The 17,512-nt window shown below is 43.9% G+C and overlaps 1 protein-coding gene across 7 annotated transcripts in view; it reads right to left on the reverse strand.

Moving 5' to 3' along the window:
• Positions 1-17,512, reverse strand: part of meis2a (Meis homeobox 2a) — a 69,865-nt gene that overhangs the window by 15,999 nt on the left and 36,354 nt on the right. For all 7 annotated transcript variants that reach the window (XM_047157776.2, XM_017476473.3, XM_017476472.3 and 4 more), the window contains one exon: positions 5,365-5,441. In XM_047157776.2, the coding sequence (XP_047013732.1) occupies positions 5,365-5,441 (77 nt within the window). The remainder of the gene's footprint in view (positions 1-5,364; positions 5,442-17,512) is intronic.

Genomic DNA, 17,512 nt, shown 5'->3' on the forward strand with positions numbered 1-17,512 from the left:
AGAGAGAGAGAGAGACAGACAGAGAGAAAGAGGGAGAGAGAGAGAGAACAAGACCGGCAGAGATAAAAAGGGGGGAAAGGGAAAAAAATAAGTGAAAGAAAAGGAAGAGAGAGGAAGAGAGAGAGGAGAAGTCACAAATCTTGCTGCTATTCCAGTACGTGACATCTCTGCTCGTTTGCGGCTGCTCATTAACAAACAATACTGCTGTGAAATTGGTTTAATGACAACGTAATAAAATTGCTATTCTGCTCACAGATGGCCTGAGGCGCATGGAGACTCAGCGAGGCTCACTCAGGGTGCCAACGCGCATTAAGCTGCTTATTCATGAAAACTGCAATCCTCCACTCCTAGCCTCTCTCGCTCTCCCTCTCTCTCTGGCTCCCTCTCGTTTACACTCCATACCTGCAAATGAAATAAATTAACCCACTTATTTGCCCTTGTATTCTCCTTCTCTTTTCCTCTCTCCCTTCTTGCCTCTTACCCTTTACAGCACATTTTCCCCCCTCAAACAGAAATTACTATATTAAAAAAAAAAGAACGCTCGCCCACACAAACATCTGAAGTGCACAGCCCTTGTTATTAAGAAACCCACCAATAAAACCAAGCCATTGAGGAGCAGAAAAGAAACCAAAAGCATTGGAGGAGTACATAGACACCCATACTGCGCACTCTTTCTTTCCCTCTATACACATCACCAACTTTCTCTGTTCACACACATCCTTGTCATTAAAATTGTTGCAAATTGATTCTCCAAATAGTGAGATTATCCTTTTACTATTCAGCCAAATCCAATTACAATTAAAATTAGCATATGAAGGATGTTGAGAACATGCACCGACACTGCTAGCCAGTGAATGCCAAACTGGTGGTCATAGCTGAGTGGCAGTACTCACAGTAAGTATATAAAGACCTTGCCAAGCTAACACCGACCCATTTTAACAGGTGGGCCTGTCCTGTTAACGATACCCAAGTGCTCAGCACCTAGCACTGGCAACGCTGCATGCACACTAATATACACCCATGTAAATGTGTTCTCACCGTGTGGGGAAAATGTAGACATGGAATCAGAGTATATTTGATACATACTGAGCTGTTTCTTCATTAACAGACTGTTGTGTTGACAGGACAGGGCTGGTATTCGTGCCAAAATGTGAGATATGTATTTACTCTTAGCGCTGGAGATTCACTGCACAATAAAATCGGATTATCACTGTGGCACTATGGGGGATATCCAGATCAAATGATCCTAGAGAGGGGGGAGTGTGGGGGGTGAGGCACTTGGGATCTGACAACAGAGTCAATTCTGCTAATTAACTGCCAATTAGCTGGTCCTAAATGAGGGGGATGATGATGATGTGGCTGCTCTGCCAGCCAGCCACAGCCGCTCCCTAGCCAGGCCTCTACTCATCTCTTCTCATTCCACTTCATTCTGCAGCTATATATTTAGAAAGAGGTGCACTATGGCTACTGCTGGGGATCCCAGGTGGCATCCTAAAAAAGGCCTGACATTTCCATGTGGGTCAATGTTAAATGAATAACCAGCAACTTCAGTCAACTGTCCTGTTGATGTGGGAGAGACACAGTGTGCATGTATATACACACACACACACACACACACACACACACACACACACACTGTATATGTATATATCTTATGTGTGTGCAAATGAGAGAGCCAAAAAAAGCGGGTGTGCCTAAACTCAAAAGCCTCTGCTTTAAAAAAAAAAAAAAAAAAAATCCCATGCACTTGATCAGGGGTTAAAAAAGACATGCAATCCTGCCAATTTATTTTTTTTTAACGTTGCATTTGGAAAATGTTCGTTATTATTTTGAATTTCATAACAGTTGAGCATGCCAAGTAAGCTGGTCATAAAAAAATTATAAAGCAGCTCTGTTTCTGCATGTCTCACTTGAGTGTTTAAGGGGAGCAAGAGTTACGAAGCCATTAACAAAGCTGACAGTGCAGGGAGCACTTGTGCTGGTCCAGACTGGCACGGGCTTGAGGGGTGAGAGAGGCCTGGGAGGGCAGTTCAGCTGGCACTGTTGGGAGTTTTAATTTGCACACACCAGTGCAAGATGAAAATCAAGTTTAGATGCTGTATTAAGATTTTGGATGTAGGCATTTGGATGTACCATCTAAGCATTTGAGCATAAGGAGGTAAAACATGGCTCCTGTTTTGCAGCTTTAGTGGGAGGTTATGGTTACTGATGATTTCACATGACCTCATCAGCTGGGATGAGGGGGGAGAGGAGGGTGTCTTTTCTCCGCCCTGATTTTAAATAAGTTACCTATTACTCTCCATTTCGCTCTCTCATTTGCTACCATATCTGTTTGTTCCTCCGCAAATAAACGAGGCAGAGAGGGAAGAGCAGGTAAAAATAGAAAGTGGCACAGTGCCCTCCTTATTGTTATTGGTGATCCACAGCCATGGCAGCAGTGATGACTCCGGTGGCAGGGAAATGGTCCAGCGCTTACACACTAGGCGACAACCCAACAAGAGCTGATTTCCTTCCTTTTTTTAGTATCTCTCTCTGTGTTGGTCTGTCATCAGACTCATCTTTCAGACTGTGGAACAGCAGTGTGCCAGGCAGGCTATGCTGGGGAAAAGGAGGGGGTAACTAATGCTTGGTCAGTGTGTTTAGGGAGTAAAGCAGAGGCATGTCGTGCTGAGCCTGATGCTGAGACATGAAAGGATGCGGTCAGGCCCCATTTAGCCCAGACTGATAGAATAACACACAGGCTTTGAGAATGACAACTGCAGCTGGAGCATCCCATATTACTCACTCTCACTCTCACTCTCACACTCTCTCTCTCTCTCTCTCTCTGGCTTCTCTTTACCTCAGGACAGAACAGCATGCTATCACTCACAAACTCAAACAAACCACACTTTGGCTATGCTTGCCCAACTTCAGAAACCCACAAAATGTAAATAAGCATAGCTGGTTTAAAGGCTGACTAATAGCCTTTATCTCTGAGGATGCTGTGTCATTTCAGCAATCAAACCAGGTTATTGTTTGAAGAGCTATTAATGCCCCACCTTTGCACACAAACATCTGCAGGCACATTGTACTTTAACCTGCACTGTAGGAGTGTCTTACAGTAGGTATTACTCTTGTGCTCTCTCTCTCTCTCTCTCTCTCTCTCTCTCTCTCTCTCTCTCTCTCTCTCAAGCAGGTGAGTTCAATCATTGGGAGCAATAAGATAGGTTAGGAAGTGCATAAGGACGGATACCCAGACATCAGCACACAGCTGGAGTTGGCCTAAGGGCAGCCTAGGTGAGAGCAGGTACATGGGCAGGTAAGGGAGAATTGCTGGCAGAGCAGGATGCAGGATAGAAAGAGAGAGAGAGAGAGAGAGCTGCGCCATATACTGACATTCACATAGAGCGCCCTTGTGCCATCCTCCAGGGTCAATTGTGCCTCAGGACAAAGCCGTGATTCAGCACATCCTCCCCTAAGGGACAACTGGAAACTGAAGACGTTGCCCTAACCCCAACCCCTCCCCACCTTCTTTCTTGCCCTCTCTCTGGCTCGCTCTCCTTACTGCTATCTCTTTGTGCTGCCGGCTAGATCCACGCCAGTGCCCGATATCAAAGCGAAGCCATACACAATGCCTGTTTAGAGCAGGAATTCAGAGTCTTTTTGGCCTATCAACAGGAATTTCATATGGCAGAGGTCTGTCATATCCTGATCTCTACACCACCTCCAGCAGGACAAGAAGACACCGGGACAGGGGTGGGGGGTGGGGGTTTGGTTGTCTGAACAAAGACATGTTTAACTCAATGTCTCAACCTGACTGGTGGAAGAAGAAAAAAACAGTATCCTGTCTGTGGCTCATCTTTCGAAATCTTTGCACTGTTAGATCCATTTCATACAGGTAAGCGTTCTTCTGAAGGAATAGATTGAGTGTTGGTCTTATCACTCTCTCTCACTGCAGAGTAGCCATAATGAGGATGCTTCCATCCACCAGACTCCTGTAGCCTCTTCACAAGCATTACCACCATGCTGTGTTTTTGAGATTTCAGGGCCTAAAATGAATAGGGTACTTGCATTTTCTGTCTATCTGTCTGTCTGTCTGTCTGTCTCTTTTCTGTCTGTCTCATTCCAGCCCCTTTCAGTTTAGCAGTCTATTTCTGCATCAATCACCATGACACAGGCAAGGCAACTCAATTTTCTGCTCCTATAGCTAAGGTGCATGGCGCACTGAAACGGCAGCAAGAGGCATGAAATAGCCAAGCAGGGGCTAATCTTTAGTTACTAGTGTAATTGAAATGCTATCCACACTGTAGGGTGCATTAAAGGCAGATAACGGCAGTTCCTGTGGTCAATTTAAGTAGCTTGACTTCCCCAGGAAAAAAAATTGGCTGCCAGATAAGGCAGACAAACCAGGCTAATTCTCCAGGCATGTCCCTCATTGTGATCCAAGGAAAATGAAGTAAAAAAAAAAAAAATGAATCACAGAACCAAAAAAAATCAATTGACCCTCGGGTGGCTTGTGAGCCTGCAAGGCAGATAAACCTAAAAGCTTGGTTAATGTCGGCCTGCCTGTATAGAACAGATAGAGCACTCTGTAAATGAACCAGCTTTGATAAATATATTAAGAAAGGCTGCAAATAAAAGGCAGGGACTTCTCATTTGTAAATAGAAAACTCGGTACATGGAATTAGAATGATAAAAATGGAGTTCCATGTAATTACGTTTGTGTAAAAACCCAAAATCCGTTCAAATACCTTTCCCATAATTGTGAAAAGAAGCTGTCAGTTCGATTAATCTGAACATCACTGACAGAATGTACTGAACAAAATGAAGCTGCAGATAAAACCAGGCATAGCATTTTGATAAGTAATTCCTGTATCATTTCTTTGCTTCTGTGATCATTTTATTTAATCCACCACCCCCAGTTATGTGCTAAGCCATGTACAAAGGCAGTGCTGGCCAGGCCACCCGAGCCTTAATCCACCATATAGCATGTGTAAAATGGGAAAAGGTTTTGGGGGGGTAGGTGACGTTGTTGGCACTGCAAGTGATAGAGGAAGCAAGATCACAGTTGGGAGCATGGGCGGCGGTGTAAGATCTCCCTTTTCTTTTTTTGCTTAAACATATCAAAGTGAATAAATATATATCAAACAGAGAGTGGTGACTTGGTGCTAAATGCTTTACTGATAGCTTGTTTGCTTGCTAGCCATGGAGGATCAGAAGGTTGAGAAGGATGAGGGAAAGGGAAGGACTGTAAATAAAATGCTTTCCACAGTTTATGAACATTAGTCTAGCCATGGCTGGAAGGGAGAGGCATGTGAAGGCTTTCAAAAATGAAAGACCGAGCTATGCTGGTGACAGAGATAGCAACATCAAGACTTGACTTACCAGTTGTTTACTTGTAAGATGGTTAAGCCTGTGTCTTGGGCTAGCTGCTTTTTCTGTTCTTCTGATGGGTATGGGTGCTGGGGGGAAAAAGATAGATTTTAGTTTTTTATACTCGTGGCTTAAACAGGAATGTGTACCTTATTGTTGTATGAAGAAGTTCAGTGTTGGTGTTTATGTGTTTAACATGTTTCCATGCCAAGTGAGTTGTGTAACACAGAGCCCTGCTTTGGTTACACTAACAGAATGGTGTGCATGTTTAGTCATGACCTCCACCCTACTCAAAACACACACACACACACACATACACACACACACACACACACACACACACACACACACACACACATATATATATATATAGATATATATATACATGTTTGCCTGTTAAGGGCAGTGAAACAAGTTTGTCAGTGGCAGCAATGCTGCTCCACCCCCGGTAGATAACCACAAATCCACACACTGCACACTTCCACTTTTTACAGCTACAGATTGTTTGTAACATGCTGATCATTCCACTTGGCACTTCCTCTGAACTCCGCTGAATTCCCCTGCTGAATGAAGCCCAGGCGTGAGTGAATAAGGACAGAATAAATCTTCCGTTCCTAGACTGCTACAACGGGGAAAACATATGAGGCTAATTTCTCTCATCCCTGGTGTCTTTTCATCCACCGCTCCTGAAGGCTGGCCAAATCAGTAAAGCAAGACATTTCTCCCATTGCTGCAAGTTCTACCTGAAAATATAATTCCCCAGCCACGGATGCAATGACACAATTTGTGTCAGCTTCGATATGCCAAATACAAGACAACAGAAATGACAGGCCTGGATTTTTTTTTTCTTCTCTTGCCTGTCTGTGCTGTGAAGCATGACAAAACAACCCAGATCTGTAGTGACAGATGTCTTTAAGAGCCAGATTAGGGCTCAAAGCTCACAACATAACAAACATCGTACCTCACTGTTGTATTCAACACAAGAACACAAGCACTTGCACAAACATAGCACTCATATGCACGTATTCATTGTGATGAAGTGTGTTTTTGTATTTAGTAAGATGAGACTATGCAATATGTATAGTATTGCTTGCTGTCGTATCATTTTCCTTTGAGAAATACTGTATAATAGTGTCCTTATACCACCATGACAAGGACGGTTTAGGTGCTGTAGCATATTCTTATTTGATTCAAATCTTGAAAACATTCCAAAAATGCTTCTAATTAATACAAAAACAACTCAAAGATCAAACTGATCATGAAAAGGTTACAAAAGAATGTTTAATCATTTTTCTACTTGTGAATACTCCAGCTTTTAATATTCTAAAATTGTTAACAAAGAAATATGATAACGCTTGCATAAAAATGCATTTTGTGATTGCTGGGTGATGACATCTCTTTGGCAAAAGGAGCTCAGTTTTTTTTTCCTTCTTGCACAGACACATGTGTGATTGTGTATGAGGGGTTGTGTGTGTGTGTGTGTGTGTGTGTGTGTTTTCCTTTCCCCTTTCATCAGTGAACAACAATGCATAACCAGAGCTGACTGTCTGGATGCTCTGCTTTAGCCTACTCATATTAACTAGGTTGAGCCATGATACGGCACAGAGGCAGTAATGATACTGCGCTGGGGTGAGGGAGAGAGGGAGAGAGAGAGAGAGAGAGAGAGAGAGAGAGAGAGAGAGAGAGAGAGAGAGGACGACAGCAGATTGGATGTGGTCCTCAGTCATTTACATTGTATTATGGCTTCCTGGGCCGCTTGGGCCCGGCACGGGTCATCAATCGGCCCGTGGCAGGCTGTGGCGCAGCGCAGCCTGGTGATAAATGCATGCTTCTATGCCTGCAACAAAATGAATGGTTTGAACAAACAAGAAAGATGTCTCATCAAGGAGAGTAGAGATATTAAAACCCCAAGCGGAAAAAAAGAAAGGAAGAAAAAAGCCCTGAGTAAGGAGATTTTCTGTGACCACAGAGACATGGCACTAAAAAAACCCCTTACTTCATTCAGTGGGACTCCATCAGCTCTGTTCTGCACACTGCAGTGAATGCAGGCTTGTGTCTTCCATACCTCTACATGTGACTCCCCCTCCTCACCTGTCTCACCCCCTCTGTCCATCCCTGCTTTATTACAGACTGTTGACCGCCCACCCTTTACACGCATGCCTTCAAACTGCATGAGTGGTGATGCAAAGTGCTAAATATTTTAAGATAGGCTAAAATGCACTACATATAATGGGCTGGAATTTGTTTGTGAAAAGCCAGAGGTAAAAAAAAAAAAACACACACAAAACAAACAAACAAACACAAATCTTCTTTTCTAGCCTTTTCCCTCAGTGCCCCTGAAGAACATGCTTACTTAATGGATGAAATGCAAACTTGCTGCGAGAGATCAGAGAAATGATTGAAAATCTCCTTGCTCGCTTCAAATCCAATCAATAGAGCGAATTACAAACTCCCAGTCCAATATCCTGAGAAACTGATTGACCACAAAATGTGAAGAAGTGCAGTCTATAAATAATTAGGCAGAGAAATGAGCAGGTTATTTTATTGCAGAGGCCAGCGCTAGCCTCCGATCGAAACAACTCTGTTAATTATGCTGCGGCCTGTTAATGGCACTGGCGCTTTGCTTTCTCCCGCAACACTCTGTCTGTCTGTCTGTCTGTCTGTCTGTCTCTCTCTCTCTCTCTCTCTCTCTCTCTCTCTTTCTCTCACACATGCACATACACAAACACACATGCTCATTCTCACTTACTCATTCTGTAAGTGCCTCATGGGATACACCGTTGGATCATGCAGCCCACTGCAAGTACATGTTGGGTTTTTATTTCCCAGAGTGCATATAGTGTGTGTGTGTGTGTGTGTGTGCTCTCTTGTTCATGCGGGTGTGAGTGCTTGCAGTCTATCGGTTAAATTACAGAGTGCCGTGGTTGAATGTAATGGCCGTTGTAGCGCCATCCCCCCAACATCACCCCCAACATCATGTATGTACCCAGACTAATACAGTGCAATCCCCCCAAGACACACACACACACACACACACTACTCCCGAGAGCAGTGGGCTGACCATGCTTCTGATGGATGACTTCATCAGTGGAGGAACAGGCTGCAGGTCAGGGGGAGAAGGAATCCTGCCGTTTTCTTCATGCTAATGAAGCTCTGCAAATCACATGCTTTTCCCTTCTACACACACAACCCCATATCCTCTCCTACACTACACACCCTTTCTATAGCTTACCCTGCAACCCCCCCCCCCCCCCAACCCCCACCCCGCCCCCCCCCCCACCCCCCCGCCCGGTAGTGTCTACAAAACAATGTGTTTATTATATTAACAAGCTTCGGAAGGCACCTGCAATAACATTACTTGGTTGTAATGCAGATATTACATTCTTCAATCGTGCTTATTCAATAATAATAATAATAATAATAATAATAATAATAATAATAATAATAATAATATCTACTCAAATTTGAAAATGAGATAAATAGTGACATTCCTTACATGTGAACCTTACACAGTGAAAATGTTGAACATTTGAAAAAACATAAATGAGAACAGGACTACGCTTGCTGCTTAATTATCATAAAATTGCCTTTTTTTAAATCCAGTTTTTTTGAATAAAAACTGCAGAATCTTGTATTTACAGCTCAGCTGTAAGCGTATCCCAATAATGTATGAGCTGACACTTGGGTGTGCCATTTTGTTTACGTAATTAACTGTAAAAGAGAGCATTGTTTAAGGTAAAAGACAGCATTTTGGCAATTTGTTCTGTCTCCAGTGTCTGTGTAGGTGTGTGTGTATATGTGTGTGGGTGTGGGTGGTGTGTGTGGTGCAAGTTAAAGAGAGGTTAGCGTTTTGTGTTTGTTTTTTTTTTCTTTGGGAGTAAGCGGCTTCCTGACAACAGGGTGAAAACGGGCAAGAATGCAACAAGACTCAATGAGTCAGACTGCCAACTGAACTGCCACACCCAGCCCCTGGGAACACACACTCTCTCACACACACACACACACACACACACACACACACACACACACATAGAATGAGCTATCGCATACATACACAAAACCAGAATGTGTGTCCCAGAATTTGTATCATGATCTTTCATGGTCGTCATACACAAATACACTTCCCTGGGTTTCTGCATTGGGATGGACCGCATGGTGTAGTGCCACTACACTTTCTATTTCTTTTGAAATAAAATGGTTATCTAAGGGCTTCCTGCGTATCAGAAGCCACACAGAGATGGCAGACAGCCTCTGTCTCAGTCTCTCTCTCCCTGTCTTTATTTCTTTTGCTCTCTCCGTAGCTATGACCCTTCAACAATCACTGTCTCCACTCCTATCCTGCAATGCTGGCTCTGTGCCAGTGCCCTGTTTTGCTCAACATTGTTAATTTATGTTCACTGAAGACGTGCAAGGTTCTCCAACAACTTTGGCTATCAGTTCGCTTGCCAAGCAAACTGTTGCCTTGCAAAAAGAGCAAATCGCCTGGCATGATGGGGAGGGGTAATAGGGAGGGGTGAGTCAGCCCCTGAGGATGTCCTAGAACAGGGCTGCTGAGGGCAAACATGCATTAGGGCTAAAAAGCAATCACTCCCACACTCTTTCCCAAGGCTATCTGAGGGCAACATACACACGCACAGTGCTCAGTGCCAAGAAACACTCGGCGGACAGTTACTAGAATGTTTAGTCTTTAACTTTGGTTCATAGCAAGGGCTGCCCTCAAATCCAAAGTTATTAAGTGAACTGGGCTTCTTCCACTTTGATATTGATTTTTCACTAAAGAATCTGAAAATTAACAAGCCGTATTACTAAGAGCATGCACAAATCAGCCGCTCACAAACTGAGCATCTCATATACTCTATAGCCTCTATGCAGCCTAATCCACACTCGAGACGTTCTGTGTGTGTGTGTGTGTGTGTGTGTGTGTGTGTGTGTGTGTGTGTGTGTGTGTGTGCATGCATGTGGAGGGCGGGGTGCAGCAGTAATAGTAGGGATGAGGGAGGACCTTATGACTTGGGGACAAAAGCCCCTCTTTGTTTCTCTCGCTGCCAACTTGCGCCATGGCCTGCAGCCATAGTGATGAGGCTGTTTAATCATCAGATCAAGTTCGTGGCTTCCCTTTTCACCATGGCCGGCCAGCCCTTTCAAGGGGAGCAACCTGATCTGCATGTCCTTGCAGGGGAGAGAGGGATAAGGAGGAAGAAGAGAGGTTGAATCTGCCTCTCATCCATTCAGCCACTGGATTCGACCCATTCAACCCAATTCAGTCCTCTCTCCTAGACTCATCCTACACACTACAGGTTTAACCTAGTTCATTAGAGCTAGGTGTCTCACTTTGTTCAGGTAAATGCTTACTCGTGCTGCCTTACTCTCAAGACCCATCAGACCAAAACTCAGTTGCAGAAACTCTTGACAATGGGCTTATCAAAGGCTCTCATTGTTATCTTCATTCACATATCCTTTTGAAGTAGGGGCTCACGACTGTTTATTGGAGCAGTAATGGGATAACAGCTGAGGGCTGTCCATTGTCGGACACTGCGGTCAATCCCAGGCCAGGGGTGTAAAAGTGAAAGGGAGAAGCCCATGGCTCGGTCAGGAAGCATGGCAAAGTCCAGCCACTTGTCACTATTGCCTGTCATAAAGTGATTATTCATGCTTGAAGCCAAATTAGGCTAGTCTAGTGCTTAAACATCAACACCAATTTAATGGCCTGAGCACACATTGTAAAGTAACAAATGGAATAGACAGACCTTAGCAGAAGACATTGGCCCTGCTAAGGACTTGGCAATACAAATTACGTATTCATATATATGTAGTGTTTCACATCCCTCACTTTCTGAGAACCCTAATATTTTCTCTCTCATACATAACACATAGTGTCGTAATATAATTTTGTCATTTTGTTAAGGTATCTTCCAAATGTCTCTACAATGTCAAAATGTTCTTGTATTCCTCATTATGTAGACATTTGGTCTCTATGAACAGCTCAAGACATACCCAACCCCCACCAAACACCCCCCTCCCTTGAGCAATGTCCCCTGTTCTGTTTTACCAGACTCTGTAATGACTTTATCGGTCTGGATGGCACCAATAAGCAACAGACTCGAGATTCCTCATGGCACAGGCATTAGACCATTAGGCATCTAACTACCCCAACTACTGCTTCAGCACAATCCCAATCTCCCCAGTTCCAAAATCCCCAAGGCTCCAAGACTATTCTTTCATTCTTTCATATACATTGCTTGCACTACTGAAAGAAAAGGGGGTTATTGTTCACTTGTGAACACTGAAAAGAACTGGATTCTCCTATATAGCATAATTCAGTTGTTGAAAAAAACAAAAAAACAACAACAACACTAATCATCCTAATCACAGAACCCAGAGTCCTTTAGTCAGCCATCCCCATGTCTGAGAGGGTCTCAGGATTGTGCAGTTGCTCTCAAGGTTTACTTCTCATTGTGGCGCTGCTTTGTTTTGAGCTTGAGACTGGAATGGGGCAAGGGTCTGATCTATGACTATAGTAAAGGCTTATCTATAGACAGAAAAATGTCATGTGTATTGTCCACAAAGCTCGCTTCTAGACGTGGCACTTTTTTTTGAAGTACAAATCTAAAGTGAAGGAGTATTTACATAGACAACACAGCTCCTTTTTTCCGAGGAAGAGATTTGTTTAGGGAGATTAACCTAAAATAGCTAAACTTAGCATATTTCCGCTGGAACACCAGCAGGACAAACAAAAACCTTTAAGGCTAGAGCATAATGTCAAAAGAACAAGAGCAAATCTGTGATGTCAAACTCGGTTTAAGGTCAAAACTCTCAGAAGAGTAAGCCCAACATTTAGCCATTAGCTGGGAATGTGGGGCAGGCTGCAAACAGCTGCAGGGGCCACTTCCTGTAGGTTAATGATGCTAAAAGTGTAGAAGTCAAGCATGGTGTCCATTTAGCCAGCTTTGAGAGAGGACTAAACAACATCTCAGCAGAGAGGCCAAACCCCTCCACTCACACACACATACTCTCATCCTTGTGAAAGCACAGACACTTGAGCCAGCAGAAACAGAAAAGAAAAACTACACATAGCTAAAGGCCACTCCATTAGCATTTGCAGGAACACTTCTTGATGACAGACAGAGTTGAACCAAACCGCAATCCTTTAGTCATACCTGTGATATGCTGCATTCAGGAACGCCATGCGGACCTTTCACAAATGCTCACCTTCTGTGTCAGCTTTACATCCTGCAAAAAATCCTGCAATTCTTGAGCATCCAGGCAGTGTATTTGCTCTTAATTGAAGTGCCTTGGAGGCTTCAACAATCTCCATGTTTCAGAGTTGAGATGGAAGAGGAGTTTAACTGGCTCTTAGAGGCACAGGGCAGATAGAGGACTGGAGGGATTTAAGCAATGCCATGTCAGCCTCTTTTAAGAGCATTCCAGTAGCCCCTTTAGCCTGTAGTGCTCTTCTGCACAATCCTGCCCCTAGGCCTTCTGACCCCTGACCTGGTCGGTTGGATTGGCTATAGACTCCTCGTTTGTTACTGGTTTTATCCACTGACAAAGCAGACAGGAAGCTGGCAACTGCCCAACGGCCCCATGGGAGGATGACCATCAGCTTGCTCAGCTTACCACTTATTAGAGGAAGAGAGGGGAGGGGGATGGGACTGTTGCGGGGGCTGAATCAGAAACGTGGCTGACCTTTTTTTCTTGCCGACAGTTTTTCTAACTAATGAAACGTGAAAAAAGCCTGGAAGCCACAAACGTTCCTGTCTCCCACTAACCCGATCAGCAACGCATGTTAGCGCCTATCAGGCAGCAGTCCAGGGACCTGACAGAGAGTCTCACTCTCATCTGTGTAACGCTCCGCAAAGCACACTGAAATCTCTCTCACACATACATACAAGATTCATAAAATCCACTTTCTTTAATTAATGATTTACATTACACTGCCCTCTGATAAAGTTAATAAACACATTTCAGCCTTAAATCTAGTAAATTTCCCAGAAATTGCAGCCTACCTCTTCCTTATACCTCATACTGAGGCATCAAAGGGAGCTCAAGTAATCCAAACATAGCCACTACTCACAAAGCTCACACGCTGTCTTAGAAGGGAAGATAAAGGGAGATTTAGAGATCCACTAAGAGCTTTTTGGACTGACCCAAGCCACAAACAGGAGACCCTCAGCTCAGGCTTGGTGCTTCATCCACAGCAGAGAATCTAGGCCTGAGAGTGCAGAGGTCTTCTGGACTATAGCAGGTTAGGAATACAGGGGAAGGCTATTAACCTCTAGGGCTAAAATGCACTCTGATGACTCCCTGGCTCAGAAACTGTTGACAAGCATCTGTGTTCTTTTCAACAACTTATTCAGCAACCCCCATCACCACCACTGCTCCTTCCCTCATCAGGAATGTAACACAACCTCTAACTCGTAACCCAAGGCCCTTCACTACTGCATCAGTCTGATGTGAGGTGTAAGACAGCTGTTGTTGAATTTTTTAATGCACTTACATTTCACACTCCGTCACCCAGCCATTGCCTCCACTAATGTTTCACAATGCAATCAAGCAAGGGAAAGTACAGTAGACTTTGATCAGCAGTAATCAGAGTCCATACTACTATAATGGCGTAGAAAGTGCTCCAGTAATGCTTGCACTATTGATAGTGCAGCTCCATTGTGAAGGCATGAAGGCTTGCTTTCTTTTTGAGAAAAAAAAAAAGTCATTATCCAATGCCAAAGTTTGAGCAAGGCAAAAAAAATTCCCATCAGGTTTACAATAACACACTTCAAATTTACCTTCAGATTTTAGACTGTCTCAATGGCCAGGACTGGGAAGCCCATTCAATCTGCTGATTGACATTAATGTCTCAGGAAGTCATTTTTGTGAGCGAACCCTGCTGCCTTACACCAGGGCCACTATGGAGGGGAACTTTAAGTCTTCCTGACCAGTCTGGGGCCTGGGGTGGAGGTGGTTAGCATGGCTGTAGAACACAGAGGACAATGGGTCCAGTCACCCCTTGGGCAAACCAATGAGGGGGCCTGAGCCAAGAAAGCCAGGATGGAGTGCATTTGGCTGTTGTGGTTAAAGACATACGGCAGACATCTTGAAGCGGCTTTGCAGATCACTCTAATTCTGGGGGCTTGAGATGGGTTCTCCACAATTCCATTACTGTCAGTGGTTACCACATCTATTATAGCAATTACAAGCAGGTTTCAACACTAGGAATGCTACGAGGAAGAATTGTTAACATCTGCAAAGCTTGTTCTATGTGTCAGAGGTTGTCTTTGCTTAAACACACATCTTTCCCACTCACAGCACGTTTCTCCAATGTCACTCCCCACATTTATTTACTTAATTCCACTCAAACTGTGCCTTAAAGAGATCCCTCTCGGTTTGAGTCCAAATAACTTAAAATGATGCGTGAAGGCTTGCCTTCCTTTTTCTCTCCATAGGCTTCATTACTTTTTAATATCTGTGGAGGAAGAGGGAAAATGGCGTGGAGATAATCAATGGTATAGAGGCAGTAGGCCATTAATCTCTCAATGGATTCCATTCTAATACACACACTTGCATGGGCAAACATGGGCTCTGTTGAATGCACATGTCTGCCTGGATGGGGGACTTAATGAAACAGCAAACTCTTGCCTTCTCAGAGGAGTTTCCTCTCAGTGAAAAATGAGTCATCCAGCATTTTCAGCGCATCACTGAGGCAAAGGAAGAGATGGAAACAACACATTGAATTCAGGGGAGACGCAAATATGCCCCATGCGAGCGAGCAGCACAATGTGAGCAGCAGGCCGGAAACAGTGGGAGAACTGGAGCAAGTCCCCATGGAGATTTTATCAAGGATCCCTAATGTGAACAAGAGTTCAGCTGATCTGGGAGTAGGACACAAAGACAGGGCAGGGAAGGAAAGGTGACCTACAGTAATGAAGCAAGGCTGAAGGACAGATAGATAGCCAGGGAAAGAGAGAGATAGGGATTTGGAGAGGGCAGAGAACGCGGGGAAAGGGAAAATGGGGGAGAGATAGCACAAGAGAGGGAAAGAGGATATGAGAGGCAGGATATGAGAAAGATAGAGAGACTTTACAGTGACAGAGAGGCAGAAAAAAGAAAAGCCCACCACCTGGGTCTGTTGTGGAGTAGGTGAGGTGTGTTTTCATACAGAGATTTGTACATAGTGACCTTCACTCAGGGTGTGCTGTAACTGGAGCTAACTGCTGCTTCTCTGAGACTTCATCTCAATGTGCTAAGCAGGCACCTGAAGACAGGATTAACCACTATGACCCATCCACAAAGGTAACAGAGATGTACCTGGGTGGAATTAAACCTCATAGCAAATTTAACACACAATGAAACATCCAGGGGCATAAGGTTCGGGCACACTAGAGGTGAAAAACTAAGATGAATGTCTGGGAGAAAAAGAGCAGTGGAAGACATTTTGAAGATATCTAGAGAAGCTGGTGGGCGGCCTGGCATCCACCAACACAGGGACAACAAGCAGATGATTGTAGGAATAAGCAGGGTGAAGTTTGATATGTTTTTCATGCAGGGAGGGTAGCTTGGAGGGCGACAGACACAATGCAGCATGCCTAAGAGGATTGCAGGCAGGGATAGAACACGCTGTAGCCCTGAGGTGGCAGAGATTTTGTGCCTGTGTGGAAATCACTGCTGTCACTATGTGTATGATTCACCCCTGCCAGTGCACTCTGCTGTGACGAATGAGCTGCACTTCATTTGCTGGTGATTATGCGGGTTGCTGGCCCTCTAAACCCCTTTGAACTTGTAATTGCTGCTGGTTTTAAATAATGAACATTTAGGGGCATTCGTAAAAGTGTGGATAATTATAGGTTTCCCCCCTTTTCTTGTACTTCTTGGAAGAAGAGGAGGAAGAGGAGGAGAAGCAGGGAGGTGGTTCTGGCTGCAAAAGCGTGCCACATCGCGCCAGGCCTCTTTATCTTAATCAATGTAGCAGCTTGGTTTGTGAGCTTTAAAGCAAGCTTTTGTGTGTGAACCTTGGAATCCCTGGGGATATAGGGACTAGCACACAATGATCAATATTCGCACAAGATTCACATCTGGAGCCAAAGCTTGCTGTAGTTAAGATTTGCATTTACCCTTTTTTGTGCCATATTCCTTGTACCCTACATGCGATTCCTTTTGATAATGGACAGCCTGTGATATGTGCTTCTCTGTGTAGCCATAGATGCTTCCACGAATTACAACTACCATGGAAGGTGTGGTATGCACTTGCCAATAGCAGTACTTGTGAATACCAGTGCCAAAACATCACATGGATTCTCAGGTATTCACGCAGGGTAATGCCATGTGGTGCAGGGGGTGTGGGCACATTTTGAGCGGCAGCTTCAAAAATTGTGGGTGGGGAAACATTAGAGATGCAAATGACACGAGGTGTGGAATTTATTTATTTTTTTTGCCTTGGCTAATTAAGCATCCACACCAGCATGCAAGCTCACTTTCCATTGAGTTAAAATGAAATGAAATGTTAAATAGAATGTTTTTAGCAAACAAATCAGAATATCATATGAAATATTATGTTTGGTGGATTTGAAATAGGTCAGTCATTACAGGCTATAGGAAACTGTGTATTCCCGTCATAGCCACCGAAAGTCGAAAAATGCCAGTAAAGTTTAAAAAACATTGTTATATTACATAAACGCTGAAACTTTGCTTCCGTAGTTTGTGCAGTCAGTTGTAGATTTTTCTTACCATGGCTGTTATAAGTGCTGCTGTGGCGGTTTATAACATGGCAATAGCTCCTCACGATGACTAAAAACTCAATTTATTTGAAAACTCTACTAGCTAAGCTGGCTAAGCTTATCTTACTAGCTAAGCTAAGTTAGTCAGATGACTAATACTACCAAAATGGTACCCAACACTGTGACTTCACATTCTCAGTGCTAATCAGCAAAAGCCAAAACAACAACAGCAAAGAAAGAGGGTTGAAAACTAACAACACAAAATGGCAGCAGTAGGTTTTGAGGGTCCCATGGCAAACCAAACAGACAAACTGAGACGGTTTTTGATTACAATCCCACTCCCCTTTCGCAACACCCCCTCTTTGCTTCTTTTTTGCCTGCTTTTTGCTATTTCCATGTTTGTGCTTTTTCTTTTCCCCATGCATTTCCCTTCTCCTGGTGTGAGCTGAATA

Source organism: Ictalurus punctatus, chromosome 9, assembly GCF_001660625.3.
Source record: "Ictalurus punctatus breed USDA103 chromosome 9, Coco_2.0, whole genome shotgun sequence".
Taxonomy (NCBI): domain Eukaryota; kingdom Metazoa; phylum Chordata; class Actinopteri; order Siluriformes; family Ictaluridae; genus Ictalurus; species Ictalurus punctatus.